The sequence below is a fragment of the Emydura macquarii genome, unplaced genomic scaffold, assembly GCF_026122565.2.
Source record: "Emydura macquarii macquarii isolate MOO-44397 ecotype Brisbane River unplaced genomic scaffold, CSIRO-AGI_Emac_v2 contig_480, whole genome shotgun sequence".
NCBI classification, from domain to species: domain Eukaryota; kingdom Metazoa; phylum Chordata; order Testudines; family Chelidae; genus Emydura; species Emydura macquarii.
In genome coordinates, this window is record NW_027130617.1 from 9,885,795 (window position 1) to 9,903,153 (window position 17,359).

At 41.5% G+C, this 17,359-nt stretch overlaps 1 protein-coding gene across 6 annotated transcripts in view; it reads left to right on the forward strand.

Annotated features, from left to right (window-relative positions):
• The window catches only part of EVI5 (ecotropic viral integration site 5), a 111,390-nt gene that overhangs the window by 45,175 nt on the left and 48,856 nt on the right, over positions 1-17,359 (forward strand). For all 6 annotated transcript variants that reach the window (XM_067538469.1, XM_067538470.1, XM_067538471.1 and 3 more), the window contains 5 exons: positions 674-808; positions 3,514-3,654; positions 4,510-4,668; positions 6,338-6,484; positions 15,912-16,007. In XM_067538469.1, the coding sequence (XP_067394570.1) occupies positions 674-808; positions 3,514-3,654; positions 4,510-4,668; positions 6,338-6,484; positions 15,912-16,007 (678 nt within the window). The remainder of the gene's footprint in view (positions 1-673; positions 809-3,513; positions 3,655-4,509; positions 4,669-6,337; positions 6,485-15,911; positions 16,008-17,359) is intronic.

Below are 17,359 nucleotides of genomic sequence, written 5' to 3' on the forward strand. Positions count from 1 at the left end.
CTTTTTTGTTACTGGAGTCAAGCTATTGCCTAACATCAGTAGGTTTTTTAATATAAAAAAATATGGCAAGTCAATTCAAGAGAGCAGCAGGAGATGGTTTCTTTTGGAGTCCCAAGATATCACAGTTTTAGTTGTATCACTATCGTAAGCAATGGGTTGTGGTCTTAGACCTGTGGTGATCTTCTTTCAGGAGTACTGAAAGGTTGCTGAAGATTTCTGACCAATAGCCTGACTGTAACTAGGACAGCTGTAACAAACTAGTCTTTCCATACCCTCTTGTTTTTGCACATCCCAAAATCACTGTCACTTAACCCCTTATTTGCCTCAGTGAGCAGTTACTGTGAGAAATATTCCTATTGACTTCATGGGGACTAAATGTGTGATTAACCCAATGGAAATAAGGAGCTCACAATGTGGTCGTCTGTGCTGAGGTGCATTTAAGGTGTTTCTGGTTGGGGGACACAGCACTAGGATATCAGATTCTGCAAGTGTGGAAGGATGTGTATTAGTAGAACTGTATACAGATATATGTGCTGCACCTCTCTGCACTGACAGGCATAATGCTGTTAGTCTTCAGTTTATATGAGCACACTTAAACCTACATATAAAGCGTATGAAAACTTTTGCACACTATTCTCACTTGATAATAAATGTATATTTGCAAACTTTGTAGCATAAATGCAGTTCCCGCTACAGTGAAGACTTTGTGCTACAGCTGGAAAAAGAGTTGGTCCAAGCCAGACTAAGTGAAGCGGAAGCCCATTGTGCTCTGAAGGAGATGCAAGATAAGGTTCTAGAGATGGAAAAGGTAAATCAAAACAAGGATCCTCAGAATAAAGTAACAGTGTAAATAACCACCCAAGTGCCCTTTGCTTAGCTGCATAATTGTGCTCTAAAGTCTATCATGTTGGGTTTCTAGCACTCAGGATTGTGGAAAACCTTCAAAATCTGAGATGAATGTAACCAAAGCAAAGATATCTGGTTGAGTCTGCAAAGGTCTTGGAGCAAATAGCTCAGGTGTAAACTGTTCCCTTTTATTTAATGTGATAAACCACCACCAGACTTCAAAGTTGTGTAAACATTTTATTTCATTGTTGATTGTTTTATCAAACACCAAGATAATGTATTCATCCACTGCTTGGACTACTGGTAGATATTGATGCAGAGTGTAGCTAGCTGTTTTCAGAGGTATCTGGAATGGGGAATGAAGAATTCAAGCTCTCCTCCTTCCCAGATTTTAAAGTGCTTGATGATCAAGATGTCTAAATGTCTAAAATGGGAAGGAAAAAGATGCCTAATGTCTACTGTACCAAAAATCTCAACTGTCTCTTGGGTGTCAAACCAAAACCACCTCCCTCATTTTCCTGGGTATTGAAAGCTACAGCTGTCCCTTAGCCAGCTGTCAAAACATTCAGCTTCCTTTGCAGAATGAAAATCTGCAGTACACCAAAAATGTGTGAAGGCAGAATCAGATTGAATAATTCCAAATGATGCAACAGATATAATGATGTACTGGTTGGGAGACTAGGCAGTCCCACATATACAGGACTGTAGCTTCCCCTTAAAGGGTCTGTTGAACCAGGGAGCAGCAAGCCTTGGCCTAAAGAGAAACCCAGTAGGCAGGAGTTGGGAGCTAGCTAATCAGCAGCTAATGATTGGCTCTGATTCCCAGCAGAAAAATGTAAGTCGGAATTCAACTCTGTGAGGGTGGGAAACAGGAGAGAGGCAGACATTTCCCTGAACAGCAGCAGCAGTAAAGGGCTTCAACAGGGTGGATAGGCTCTATGTTCCCCCTGGGTCTAAGGGAGGGCATGACCCTTGAGCTACTGGGCATAGAGGATCCTGCAGTATCAGGCCGGGTCAGGACTATCCCCTTTTGTTTTTTTCCACATCTTGCATTTGTGTGGCAGGAGAATAAAAGACCCTGCATAGAAGACTAAAACAGAGGTGGGTGTGGCTTGTTTTGTCCCCAAACTGGTGGAAGGACCCACCAGACTACAAGGATCTTAATCAAAACTTACATTTTAAGCAAAGTAGGACTTGGAGTACACTGTTTGTAACAAGTACAATCTTGACTCAGGAAATTGGATTTACCTGTTATGAAAGGCTTGGCAGTTATGTTCTAGGGCAAGATACATAAAATATTAGGCCAATAACTGTCAGAAAAATTTGTGTTCAAGTGAGAATTCATGATATGAGGGTCATACCCCACAATTCAGATAATCAGCATTTACCTTTTTTAGGCCTCTTCAAACGTGTATGTGATATTCAGTGCACATCCGAAAAAAGGAGTTATAACCATAACAGATGTACCCAGTTCTAGGAAACAACTTTATAATGTTACAACATCTCCAGACTGGAGCACATACACTGAGGTGGATGAGAGGACATAAAATAACTAACCGTTGCTTTGACTACTGCAGTCTACGATCTTTGCATTAATATAGCATATAGGCTGGGAAAAACCATGTTCATTAGCCCAAGGTTTACACTGAAGCACTAATAGTTCAGGAGCCCAGAAGGATATAGCGCTTAATTGGAGACCTTTTTGGAGCTGTTAAAGAGGATGGTTGTCTACTGTGTGTTAATTCGGGTGGTACTACTGAATTCTGAGCTCTTAATAAACACTATAATATTAGCCAAATCATCCTGGTTCCCAAATATACCAAACTTACAAAAAACCATCCAGTGTTTAAGAAACACTAAATGGTAGGGAGGAGGTAGAGCACACTTAAACTTTGACTATTTGACAGTAGTTCAAATCCTTCACTCGCAAGGTGATGAGCAGGGATGCACTTGATCAGATGGATTTCTTTTTTAATGTCAAGAAATTGCTTTAATTTGTTTAATATTTCCATATTAGCATGTTTAACTTTTCTGTTTTGTTTTCCCCAGACTAATTCCCCCCCCCGCCCAACCCATCTCCCATAGGGTTCTGCTTCTGTCCCTGTACTTTCATCTGTTTCCTTGCCCAGCTGCCGTTCTGAATCTTCATGGACTCTTAGTTTTTTAACATCATCTTTGAGAAGGACAGAAGCAAGTGAACAAACTTTTTTCAAAAATTAAACAGTCTCAGATCTCATTCATTAATGAGGTGTAGGCTCAAATGGCAAAAATCACCTTACTGGTATAAAAATCTATTCCTCCTTCACTTTACCTAGCAAAACTTAGAGTTCAAAGCCTTCAGGTTTGTTTTCCATGAATTTTTGGTGGCATAATTAATACCAAAAACAGTGTAAGCAATGCAGCTCCCTACCCTGCTTTTTAGTAATGCCATCAACTCTAGTATGAGAAATCTAGACGTCAGGAGGTCTGAAATCTTGGTATGTAATTTTTTAGTTCATACTTAGACAAATAGCTAGTAACTTAAATTCATACTTACTGTGTCTGTAGTCTTAGATTTAGCTTTTAAAGCATGTCACTTCATCTTACCGCTTGATCAGGAATAGTGATCACTCCATGTGATGCACACTTCAATTAAATGCTTGCTTAAGAGGGTCTTCTTTGCTGCAGAGGAACAGCTCTTTACCTGATGATAATAATGTTGCTAGACTTCAAGAGGAACTGATTGCTGTGAAGTTGAGAGAAGCAGAAGCTTTGATGGGCCTAAAAGAACTTAAACAGCAGGTCAAGGATTTGGAGGAACACTGGCAGGTATGGATATAAATCTCTTGATAAACTTATTTTTGAATAAAGCAGGACAATTGAATAAGGCCATGTCTACACTAGAGAGCTTACAGCAGTGTAACTGTACTGATGCAGCTGCACTGCTGTAAGATCGCTCATGTAGCCGCTGTATGCTTACAGGAGAGAGTTCTCCCATTGGCATGATAAAATGAGTGGCTATGGCGATGGAAGAGTTGTCCACACCAGTGTTTGCTGGTGTCATTTATGTTGCTCAAGGATGTGTTTTCTCACACCCTTGGGCGACATAAGTTATACCTACAAAACTGGTAGTGTAGACATGGCCTAAGTCTGAGAAATGGGTCAAGTAGAAGTTGGTGACTGGCTGTGCAGGAATGGCATATTTAAATGAGGTAGCCACAATGTTTTACTTTAAAAAGGTAAATTGGATCCAACTTGTAGCTTAGTGCTTTCTACCTCATGCCACAAACTAAAACGGTTATCCTGGTAGGAGATATACAAGCATAAAGTGAAAGTTAAGGATCCTACTTCAGTGAATGCAAGTAAAGATTGGAACTTAACAAAATCTTGCCATTAAGGTGTTTTGAAATACTCACTCTTTTGAGTTTAAGAATATATTATCAGTTTCACGATTGCCCCATTTGGAAAATCCTGACCCCAAGCCATTGTATCTCAATTCTTGTAACAATGTAAACTTGGGGCCCCTTGTAGTTCTTATGATGAAGTGTACTGATCTATTAGTCTTCTGTTTGACTCTTCAAAGTTGTTTTGGTGGATTGGAAAGCACTTTCTTCTTCAGAAGATGAGGTTGTAGTGTTCTAGGAGAGGCTTAATAGATATATACACCATTATAAATTATTTTAGCGTCATCTAGCTCGTACTGCTGGAAGATGGAAAGATCCACCCAGAAAGAACGCAGTGAATGAACTGCAAGATGAATTGATGACAATCCGATTGAGAGAAGCAGAAACTCAGGCAGAGCTGAAAGAGAAAAAACAAAGAATAATGGAGATGGAAACACAGGTATGCTATTGAAAACTGATACTGAGTTGGCAAAGAGTTAAAGAATTATTGTGAACCACACTGAATGCTGGTACCTCGGGATGCCAAGGGATAGTCTTTACCAGGGACAGTAATTCAATGAGATCATACAACACTTTTTACGCTGTTAGGCTAGTTAAGAATGAGACTCCAATTTGATTCCCTTCCATTTCTTTTCAGTGTCTTGCAATATATGAAGTTCACTTTTCTAAACTTCCTACCTTTAGGTTAAGCAATGAACTCTCCATGCTGGGTGAATATGCATGAATCTCAATTGTTGTACAGTTCTAGTTGAGTAAGCAATAAGTGTGTGTTTTTAAATCAGCTGTTAAGTTTAAAAGGCCCTTATCTGACAAAAATACTATTTAATGTAGTAATTACAACTCTTGTTGGCAGTCTGCTCCTTTCCTTCCCCTTGGGAGTTGCCTTTTCCTTCACATCTCATGAATCTAGCTCCTGAAATAGCCAGAGGATCATTGCAGATCAGCTATATGCTGCCAGTACTTAAGTTTGCACTAACTTCTGCCCCTTCGGCTGTGATAAATTCCATGTGTCAGGGGTATCTGTGGAGAGAGATGAGACTAACTTGTTTACCCATTTAAATTCTGCTATAACCAAGGAATGAGGGAGCATCACTTGGCAAACAAACCTGTATTAAGTGCACTTCACTGAACACTTATTTGTTTCTGAAATTTCTGCTGATGCTATAGCACAGTATTGAACGTGTTACTTGAAATGAGGTGAGTGAAGGCTTTGTAATAGATTTTTGGGAAATCCTCATGGAAAAAATTCTCAAACATAACTGACCAAGGGGAAAAAACCGGGTGCTTTCAGAAGGTAAAGTATCTCATCTCTACCTCTGCCGTTCCGTGCTTTCCCAGGAAGCAGGAGATGGGACACATGGGTGTCTAGTGTAAAGAACTGACTCTGCACCCAGCATCAGGTTCATGGTCACCAGTTATAACTTCTTGCATGCCACTGACATGAGTAAAAAGCTTCATTATTTAACTTGTCTGAGATGTTTAACATTTTCATTAGAGTTGCTGACTTTGCATTGTAAAAGTTACCTTTTCAGTTAATCCAGTTTTTACTTCAGTCAGCAGGGGGCATAATTATCCTATTTTATCCTATGCCATGTACTAACAATCACAATCTCACTTCAGTGTGTTTCCTCAGTTCTTCTATATAGATGTATGCTGTTATCTTCCATTGAACAATAATTTGGTTCATATATCATTTTGTATATAAACTTTATAGATAGTTTGTTTAGGCATAAAAATATAATGTGTCTTACAAGGTCTAACGTACTTGAGTTACTAGTCTTCATGCTCTATCTACAATAAAATACCTAGAATCTGAGTCTACTTTGTATGTGATGGTCATCAGTCATAATGTTGCAGCATTTTCTCATTCAAAATAAGTATTAGATGAGATTTTAAATGTATCTGGTTCTTATTTGCAACAAATCTCAATGCTTCTTGCTCAGTAGAACAATCTTTTGAGTTACTGAAATTTGTAAATAAAACTGACTTGTAAATCCTGTTAAGTCTACTGTGAGAGATTTCTTAGTGCTTCCCTTGTCTAGTTAGGAAGGTGTGATAAGATTTCTACTGACATTTTCTCTTTTTTAACCCGTTTTCATAAATGTCAGAACCAGATAAACAGCAACCATTTACGGAGGGCAGAGCAAGAGGTCACCAATCTACAAGGAAAGGTGCAATATCTTTCTGCCCAGAACAAAGGACTTCTTGCTCAGCTGAGTGAAGCAAAACGTAAACAAGCAGAGATGGAGTACAAGGTAACCAGCATCATGAGCACACAGCTCATGAAGAAAGTATATATTCACATTCTTCAGTTTTATCTGCTACAATCAGATATATATTTTCAGCTTTACTTAAACAGCAGACCTCACAAAAACAAAATTTTACATCTTTAAGTGAATTAGTAACATCATCTTGGATTTACCACCGACCATAATCATTGCTGTTTTGACAGACCTTCTCTAATTTGTGATCCTATGAAGGTTAACTTTTCTGAGTAGAGCTGCATTTTAAAGTAAAAGCAACTATGGATACAACCATACTCTGGTCATGGTTTACACAGACATATCTGATCACTTTCATGACAAATAAGTTTTGTAGTATCTTAACTCTTTGACCCTTCACACAGCAATATTGATTCTGCTAACCAAATGTAGAATTAGGGTGGAAGGGGACACATCCCTAGGTTCAGGGTTTGTGTGTACTCATTGTCCAATGGCAGTTGCTTTCGTTAGGTTGTGTATTGGTCAATCTATGTCCAAGAAGGGTTGGTAGAACAGACCTCTTCATTACTTGGCAATGCCCAAGAATGAAAGAACCTGGCTTGACTTTTAAATCCCAGGTTCAGCTTGCAGTGTTCGTTTAAAAAAATCACTATTTTTTCTTTATAAGCTGCAAATTTGGTATAGAAATCAGACCCAATATACATGGAGTCCTGCAAGGCTCTTTTCGTAACTTCTAAAACCACACATCAAAATAATTATTCCCCCGCACCTAAAAGTGAAAATATTTAAACCAGAAAGTTGTTGCATCTTAAGTGTGTAACGTTTTTTTCCATGTCAGAAGCTGAAAGTTAACAAAAGTTAAAAGCAAGTCTTTATTTGAATCAATTTTCAATAGTCATGGGTGGTAGGATTCCTTTAGTAAAGTACAATAAAATGTTGAATGTATTCCCTATCTCTTATCTGCCAGTTTTTAATATCCAGGATAGCATGAGTGTCACACCAATAATCAAACTAACATCTTAAACCTTGGGCTGTATACTTGTTCGTATACTGCATCAGCTTCCAAATATGTTCATGGACACATCTGAGTTTTGCCTTAACAAAAGTAAATGGGTTATGTTTATACTTGAATTACAGATGTTTCCAGATTCATTCATGCAAGGCAAAGTTTAAAAAATATTTCAAGACAAAATTTCTCAAACAAAACTCATATAATTAAAATGTATGCCTATAATAAGAAATAACATGCGCCAAGTATACATAAGGCTGTAATTCCATCAAAGGGTTCTGGTGACAGTATAAACCAAGAGTGAAGCTTGAGTGGTTTATCACTGTCACTAAATCCCAGAGTTGAAATTACATCCTTATTAATATGTATAGTTCTTCTTTGAGTGCTGGTCCTTACGTAGATTCCAGATGTAGGGGCACATGCGCGCGCCATACGTCAGAACCGGAACTGTTTAGAGTAGTCTCCATCGACCTGCATGCGTGCTTTGTGTTGTCCTCTTGGTGCGTCTTCCTTTTCCTCTGACTACCACGTGGCCAGAGTTGGAACACTCCTTCACCTTCAGAGCTACATAGCCAAAAAAAACCATACATTTTTAAATAAATAAATTTTAAAGTAGTTTCGTGGATTAACAGTTGGAGACTATGTATTCTAAATACACTAACTACAAGTTATCCCTTCTCTGGGGATTATGCTCAGACATGCCAGGTTCAAGAACTGTCACATGTCTGCGATTTGTTCTTGGTGAGTGACAAACACCAGTGCTGTCTCTACTGTCTTGGTGAGACCCACATTGTGGCATGGTACTGCATCTTCCGCTCCAGAACCTGCAAGGCAAGAGCACTTAGGCTACGGAAACACCTCATGGAGGAGGCAATGCATCTGTGTGTGCACCAAGAGGTGACACCAACGGATTCACCGGTCTGACCAACTGCACCAGTGGTAGTGTTGTGGCAGGACCCACACTGATGGTCCCTGCGGTGCCAACCAAGACCCTTCATGCTCACAAAAAGCATAGTCACAGGTGCAAAGGTGGATCCTTGAGAAGGACCACCTCGAAGTGCTGCGTTGCCTCCCCAAACTGAGATCAGCTGGGTGAGAAGTCAAACAGACACAGCGGCACACATTCACTCCAAAATGAGCTAAAGCAGAGAAAAACTAAACACCTCGATAAACCTGCGGTGTCTGCCACCACTGACATACCACTGGAAAATTGGCAGCTGAGCATTCCACCAGAGCCGGCTGGGTTGATTCAGCCACCACCGTACTCTGTCCCGGTACCGTGTATACCAGGCCGCTTATCTCCCCTAACGCCGACAGCTGAATTGCTCTTGCTGAATTGCCCTTGCTTGAGGGAAGATTTGGCAGGGGAAGTAGAAGTGGGTGGCAACCTAGGCAGCAGTGACCAGGAGATGGTCGAGTTCAGGATCCTGACCAAAGGAAGAAAAGAGAACAGGATACGGACCCTGGACTTCAAAAAAGCAGGCTTTGACTCCCTCAGGGAGCTGATGGGCAGGATCCCTTGGGAGGCTAATATGAGGGGTAAAGGAATCCAAGAGAGCTGGCTGTATTTTAAAGAAACCTTATTGAGGGCACAGGAACAAACCATCCCAATGTGCAGAAAGAATAGCAAATATGGTAGGTGTCCAGCTTGGCTTAACAAAGAAGTCTTTGGTGAACTTAAACGCAAAAAAGAAGCTTACAAGAAGTGGAAGCTTGGTCAGATGACTAGGGAGGAGTATAAAAATGCTGCTCAGACATGCAGGAATGAAATCAGGAAGGCCAAAGCACAATTGGAGTTGCAGCTAGCAAGGGATTTGAAGGGGAACAAGAAGGGTTTCTACAGGTATGTTACCAACAAGAGGAAGATCAAGGAAAGTGTGGGTCCTTTACAGAATGGGGGAGGCAACCTCGTGACAGAGGATGTGGAGAAAGCTGAGGTACTCAAGTCCTTTTTTGCCTCTGTCTTCACAGACCAGGTCAGCTCCCAGACTGCTGCACTGGGCGGCACAGAATGGGAAGGAGGTGAACATCCTGCAGTACTAAAGGAACAGGTCCAAGGCTATTTAGAAAGATTGAACATACACAAGTCCTTGGGGCCGGATGCAATGCACCCGAGGGTGCTGAGGGAGTTGGCTGAAGTGATTTCAGAACCATTGGCTATTATCTTTGAAAGCTCGTGGCAATTGGGGAGGTCCCTGATGACTGGAAAAAAGCAAATATAGTGCCCATCTTCAAGAAAGGGAGGAAAGAGGAACTGGGGAACTACAGACCGGTCAGCCTCACCTCAATCCCTGGAAAAATCATGGAGCAGGTCCTCAAGGAATCCATTTTAAGGCACTTGGAAGAGAGGAAGGTGATCAGGAACAGTCAACATGGATTCGCCAAGGGAAAGTCATACCTGACCAACCTGATTGCTTTCTATAAAGAGGTGACTGGCTCTGTGGATGTGGGGAAAGCGGTGGATATGACATACCTTGACTTTAGGAAAGCTTTTGATACAGTCTCTCACAGTATTCTTATCAGCAAGTTAAAGAAGTATAGGTTGGATGAATGGACTATAAAATGGATAGAGAACTGGCTAGAGCATAGGGCTCAACGAGTAGTGATCAGTGACTCCATGTCTTGCTGGCAGTCAGTCACAAGCGGAGTGCCAGAGGGGTCGGTCCTGGGGCCGGTTTTGTTCAACATCTTCTTCAATGATCTGGAGGATAGGGTAGATTGCACCCTCAGCAAGTTTGCGGACGACACTAAGCTAGGGGGGTGGTAGATACCCTGGAAGATAGGGATAGGATACAGAAGGACCTAAACAAACTGGAGGATTGGGCCAAAAGAAATCTAATGAGGTGCAACAAGGACAAGTGCAGAGTCCTGCACCTAGGACGGAAGAATCCCATGCACAGCTTCAGACTGGGGACCGATGAGCTAGGCAGCAGTTCTGCAGAAAAGGACCTGGGGGTAACAGTGGATAAGAAGCTGGATATGAGTCAGCAGTGTGCCCTGGTTGCCAAGAAGGCTAATAGCATATTGGGCTGCATTAGTAGGAGCATTGCCAACAGATCACGGGAAGTGATCATGCCCCTCTATTCAGCATTGGTGAGGCCGCATTTAGAGTATTGTGTCCAGTTTTGGGCCCCCCACTACAACAAGGATGTGGAGAGGATGTGGACATGTGGAGAGAGTCCAGTGGAGGGCAACAAAAATGATTAGGGGGCTGGAGCACAATGAGGAGAGGCTGAAGGAACTAGGCTTGTTCAGTCTACAGAAGAGAAGAATGAGGGGGGATTTGATAGCAGCCTTTAACTACCTGAAAGAGGATTCCAGGGAGGATGGAGATAGGCTATTCTCAGTGGTGGCAGATGACAGAACTAGGAGCAACGGTCTCAAGTTGCAGTTGGGGAGGTCTAGGTTGGACATTAGGAAAAAGTTTTTCACTAGGAGGGTGGTGAAGCACTGGAATGGGTTACCTAGAGAGGTGGTGGAATCTCCATCTTTAGAGGTTTTTAAGCTGCGGCTTGACAAAACCCTCGCTGGGATTATTTAGCTGAGGTTAATCCTGGTTTGAGCAGGGGGTTGGATTAGATGACCTCCTGAGGTCCCTTCCAACTCTATGATTCTATGACCCTCTCAGAAGTATGAAGCCCGAGACACCTTGCAGCCTCTGTCTCCAGCCAAAAAAAAAGCTGCTATTGTATCATCCTTCCATGGTACAAGAGCCACCATGAAACATTGCACCACCAACTCCATCTGCTCAAAAGGTACCACTCTTCCCAGAACAACATTCCAGCTCAGAGTGGTCCTCTGAACCAGACCCAACCTTCTCACCAGCACATTCATATAGTCTGCGACAACAGCAACAATACGCACTGACGTAAGTACCACTACCGGAGCAGTAGTTCAGGCATCCGCAGGATCCACTGATGCAAGTGGACCAGAGACCTACCAGCATGGGTGGGACCTCTGTTACAGGCATGGAGCACTACTACCACTCTAGCAGAGACCCTCTTTGGAATATACCGCTTCGCCTTCAGTATACGATGAACCGCGGAGCACCCCTGCACCACTGGATCTATCAGATCCACTAATTCTGACTAGTGCATTGTTTTCTCCAGATGAAACACTCATCTCCCCACCAGACGACCACGGGCAATACCAGGACCTCCTGTAGCATATGACGACTGCCCTTAATTTACTTGCAGAGGATGTCAAAGACCCCCAGGATGCGTTCTTAGACATCCTGAAGCCAGGAGGTCCATCACGTATTTCATTACCTATACACAATGCAATTCTCCAACTTGCCCAAGCAATTTGGCATGCCCTGGCCTTCTGCACCCCAGCACCAAAGTGTGCAGAGAGACGATACTTCATCCCTGCCAAAAACACTGATTTCCTTTTCATGCATCCACCACCAGACTCGCTAGTGGTGCAGGCAGCAATTCAATGGGCTAGGCAACAGCATCTCAGGACAACTCCTACGGATCGTGCCGCTATAAAGCTCAACCTGATAGGGTGGAAAGTCTACTTATTGCTATCCAGCTACCAAGCCATATTGGAAAAGTATGACTTCAAGTCATACTCAAAACTAGCAGAGTTCCAAGCCTCCCTTCTGGAGGACAAACAAGTGGACTTCAAAGCCCTTATCAAGGAAGGTAAACTGTTATCCAAGGTCTCCCTCCAGGTGGTGGTAGATGCAGCAGACATGGCAGCATGCCCACTCTCTAGCATCAGGGGTGGTGCTTAGAAGAGCCTCTTGGCTGCAAACATCCGGTTTCCCCAAGGAAGTCCAAACCACCCTCGAGGACCTCCCCTTTGAAAACCAGAAACTATTTAGCGACAAGACTGATGAGAACCTTCATTCCCTTAAAGGCTCTTGAGCTACACTGTGGTCAATGGGCCTATACACTTCAGATTCCAACAAACTTTCCAACCAAGATACCCCATCTGACTCACCTACTAACCCTACCCTGAACGCCAATAGTGATACCAATGGTTTCTGAAGGTTGCTGAGCCCCAAAACCTCACACCCCAGACCCACAGCCAATGGGCCTGCCTTCCGAAACCCAAGGTACTTCAAAGAACAGCTCGAATTTGTAATTCAGCTGAGCCCTCCAGGTATCTAATCACCTGCTCATCCACGGAACACAGACAAGATTACTTTTTGTTAAACAGCGATATAAAAAAAAATTAGCATTCCCTTTTGTGGCAAGATCTCAGATTCTCCTACCTTCTCCCATTTTTTCAGTAACACCCAAGCATGTCCTCAAAGCCTGCATCTTCGTTCTTCCAGTTGAGAACTGAATGGGTCTTCCATGTATGAGGACAGTGTTTAATTTCCTGAGGGACAGCCAAGTGTAGTGACTTTTAGCCAAGTAAAGAGATATTAAAATATCAACACTGGTAACCAGGAAAACCTCAAGTCTGCATATAATCTAAATCTGGGAGTTTCCTCACTAGTATGACTTAGTCATCAGAACAACCGTTTTGGAATAAAAATTAGAAGTTTCCCACTGCAGTATGAGGGCTACTAGTTTCTCAAACTATTTTAAATATTTTCATTTTACACAAACTAATGAAGTATAGATGGGGCCTGCTAGACATGGTTTATGCAGAAATGCTTTGAAACAAAGTAAAGATGGCAACGTAAGAATCTAAGAAGGTATAAGAACTATGTTGAAATGTTTGGGAATGATGGCTATAGCAATGTTAATTATACCCTGGCACTGAAAACTAGTTATTTTAAGAGGACGTGTGTAGGCCTCAGGGTTAGGAGGAGGAACAGTAGAGGCTACAGAAAGTCCTCAAGGACTGCGTCAAGTCTCTTGTCTGAGATGGTGACCTAGATCTTCATTACCTACATGCAAGTTGATTTGATTATAGATGTGTTGAAATTGGAGTCCTTCCTAAAAGATTTTCATTTTTGGGCTATATCTTTCCTGAAAATTAGAAAATTTATCATACTGTGGATGTTCAGAAATGTGGTGTCAAATAGTCCAATGGGCAGCCATTCACTAATACTCAAAACCTAATGGGATTGAGCTCCTCTTCTTTCGTGTTGTGTACCATTATCCAGTGTTTTAAGAACTGCCTGATTAGACCTCCCTTCCATATACTTCACAAAGTTGAATGCTCCTGAATATAATTCTTAAACTGTGTACTCTGTGGGATCATATCCTCATCTAAAACTTATTGCATCAGAAACATGTAATAGTAGAACTAATTAAGAGAATTGTATATCTGACCAAATGTAAAGTCCTTCAGGTCAAATATATTCAAAGTTGTCATGCAGCCAGGATAATCTTCCTTGAAAAAATCTTCACCCACAGAAGGATTTTGTCTCTTGGCCTGATTGTCAGTCTCCTGCCAGGAAAAAGAAGCCCCATTGCAGTATTTTCTCACTTCTTGTTGGATGCTATTGCTTTGCAGTTTAATTCCTTGAATTTCTCTAAGACTGTCACATATAGCAAAGTTTACTGGTCTATGCGGCATCTGACTAGGAAGAGGCTACTTAATGAAGGGAACTTGGTTTTTTTATTGACGCACTTCCCATTGCTGAAGTGGAACATGGTTCATCTTCTAGTTCTGAGAAGTTAGCTGGTCCATTGTTCATATCTCTGTTGTTAGTCATGAAACTGTAAAATCACCTGCTAAGTACGATCAGTGTGTTGGTCTCATTTTGAATAAGTTAACCATACTTCTCACCTTAACTGAGAGCAGATAGTTATGAACTGAATTTCAAATGCATGATAAAGTTTGAAGTGTTCACGATAAGTTGGTGCATCTGAAGTGTTGTTCTTATTGTATCTGATCAACAATTCATGGGCTGTATGATGAGTCAGCTTGAATTGTTTGTAATCCGCACAGATAAAGTCAAAGGAATCCAGTTACTAGTACTGTTAGGACTAAGCTTTGCTTTAAGGTAACCCAGCAGCCCTGCTGATGTCCATAGAGTTACATGGGTGAAACTGAGGACAGAATAGGGTCCTCAGTCTGAATTAGATGTGATGTCTGTGTCAGTACCATTAGGTTTGTTTACACTACGGTTTTCATCACTCTGAAAAATACAGCTAACTAATTCAATAGAACAGGTCCTCAGTTACTATGAAAGTCAGAATCTGGAAAAAGACTACTTTACTATATCAAAAATAAGAGAGGGAGTACGAAGACTAGAAAAAGGAACATTCTTCTAGTAACTAAGTCTGAAATTTAATTGAATTGCTGGCTGTAGAAGTTATAGTCAAGTAACAGAAGCAAAAATCTGAGTCTATAACATGCTCTAATAGTGCAGTGATGGGGAACAATTGATGTCCTTTGTTTACAGGATCCAAATAACGACCAACTTTAAAATTACTATAATGACTCTTGTGGAATAAAGCGTACAGAGAAGTTCAACATCTAAATAGGTCTGACTTATATATTGCCTTTATTACCTTTACATCAGAAATATTATCTATCCAAGTCCTAATAACTAAAATAGAACTAGAGCACAGTATCCGATGACTTAAAAAAAAAAAAAAAAAAAAAAAAAAAAAAAATCAAGCATCAAATACTAATGGAAATGCGACAGTTCCCAAATTTAAGGAAACTTATTCTGTAGTCTTCTAAAGATATTGTATACTATACAAATCATATAGGATCTTGTGGTTTGATGAACTGACTTCCATTACCCACAATATTTAACTGAAAGATTATTTAAACAACTCAATTTTTTTGATTAACTTGCATGTCTAACAGCTGTATTGTATAATGGCATTTGTTTAAAAAACACTGCTGGGATATATGGCTCAGGTGGTTGATTAAAAGGACTTTAGTTCTACTGGTTTGTCACTGTTTCAGATAATCCAGGTTGGTGGTAACATTCAGTTTCCTTACGTGAAGTGAGTCAGGTGAGAGGGCATGTATCTATCACAAGAGTCCCTTGTTAGAATTGGGAGGCCAATGTTTTAATTGCTGTTGGGACTAAACCTTTCACAGCTGGGGGCATGCTTTTACATGTCAACAGTTGAGGTACACTGGCTTGCAGTGGTACTGTCCATCCTATATCACTTCTGTAGGTGAAGAGAAGACTACTTCATCCAGTACTTATTCCTGGGTATTAAAATCGTAAATAAATTTTTTATTTATATTTCTTGATTATTTTTCCCCTCCTAAAATAAAGGGAGGACGAAAAACAAGAGTAGAGGAATGGGAAAGGCAGGAAGGAAGGGGAGGCAGGGTGGAAGAGTGACATCTCGAGTTTTATCTGGTAGGAGTAAATTAAGACAGCTGAACACCATGGCTGGCCCGTGTCGGATGACTTGGGCTCCCAGGGCTCGGGTTACAGGGCTGTAAAATGGCTGTGTGGACCTTTTGAGCTCAAGCTTGAGCCCAAGCTCTGGAGCTTCCCCACTCACAAACCCAAAATATCAGAGAAAGTTCTCTTGGTTTTACAGCTTAGCCTTATTCAACTCTTTTCAGAACAAGGAAGAAGTGATGGCAGTAAGACTCCGTGAAGCAGACAGCATTGCAGCTGTGGCAGAACTCCAGCAACATATTGCTGAACTGGAAATCCAGGTAACCAACGACAATCGTAAACACTAAATGTGTAACATGGTACTGGTCCCGTTCTTACTCTGCATTATCCCTTTTATTTGCTCCCTTTTCCTTCTCACCTAAGCACAAGCCCATGCTACCGTAATGTGGGGGTACTGCTGTACTGTTTTAATATTTCCTTTGATAAATAGACCTTCCGTTCTATCAAATGAGTACACTTTTGGGATGTTAATTATTGCGTAGAACCATGCATTTCCTCTTGGTTTCTAACTTGCCTGTTGCCTTTTCTGACTGTCAATGTAATGTAAATGTAAACTACCACTGAAATGTTTCAGACTAAAAACCTCCTTCTGGGTTTAAAAAAAAAAAAAAAAAAAATTCTATTTTAGTTTGATTCCAATAACCTTTCTTGTTTGAACCAACTCTACTGCCAGGGCCAGAAGTGTAGGTGTTGTCCTAAACCCACATTTCAATTTTCTAGATCCTATATTGCTTGACCTTCCCTATAGTAATCCTGCTATTGCTATGGCCTATAGTAGCTAAGCACGCTTCCTCAGGCTTCTATTTCAACTCCCTCACTTCCAGTCTGCACTTTTGGGCTTGTATTGTTCCATGGCCTGATGACTGACTTGCTTTAGGGATAATTAGTGACTATTATTTACCCTTCTGCTTTTCTGCTTTCAAAAATCGTGACTTAACTGCACAGACTGTCTGACCCCATGTTCACCTACAACTCTGCTGTGCCAGGTTTGATTGTCCTCCTTGCAGCTTTTCATAGCTGAATGTCATTCTTCAACTTCTGTGCTAACTGGGACTTCTTCCTTCCCTCTGAACTGCTGTCACAGCTCCAGTTCAGAGCTCCCTCTTGGCCACTCACCAGATTGCTGAGAGCGAATCAAGCCACTGAATCCCTTGGTGTTTTAAGCCTCCAGAGTCTGAAGAGAGTCCAATCACTGCTCCCATCTGGAGTCTCTAGACACGTTCTTCTGAGTGCAAATCCTCTCTCTAGTATGCCCCTCCTGAGAGCTGCGACCACACACCCCACTGCCCAGTCCCTGTAACCAGTTCTGAGTTCTCAGACTCTTCATTCCCCCCTCCCCCATCCTTCACACTGCCCAGATGAAAAACTTTCCCAGAACTCCAGCCAGGTGGTGGTGGTGAGTCCAGAGTTTACTACTTAAAGGGGTATGTGGTAGGCATAATGCATGAAATGCACAGATATTTGCACAGGATTCTAAAATCATTGCTCTTTATTTAATTGCGTGACATACATGGATCTAGTTTAAAGAAACCAAAACACTCGACATGTATTTCCCTGCCTAAGTTTCCTCACCACTCCAAAGTATTGTTTAGGATGGGGTGAGGATTCTCTG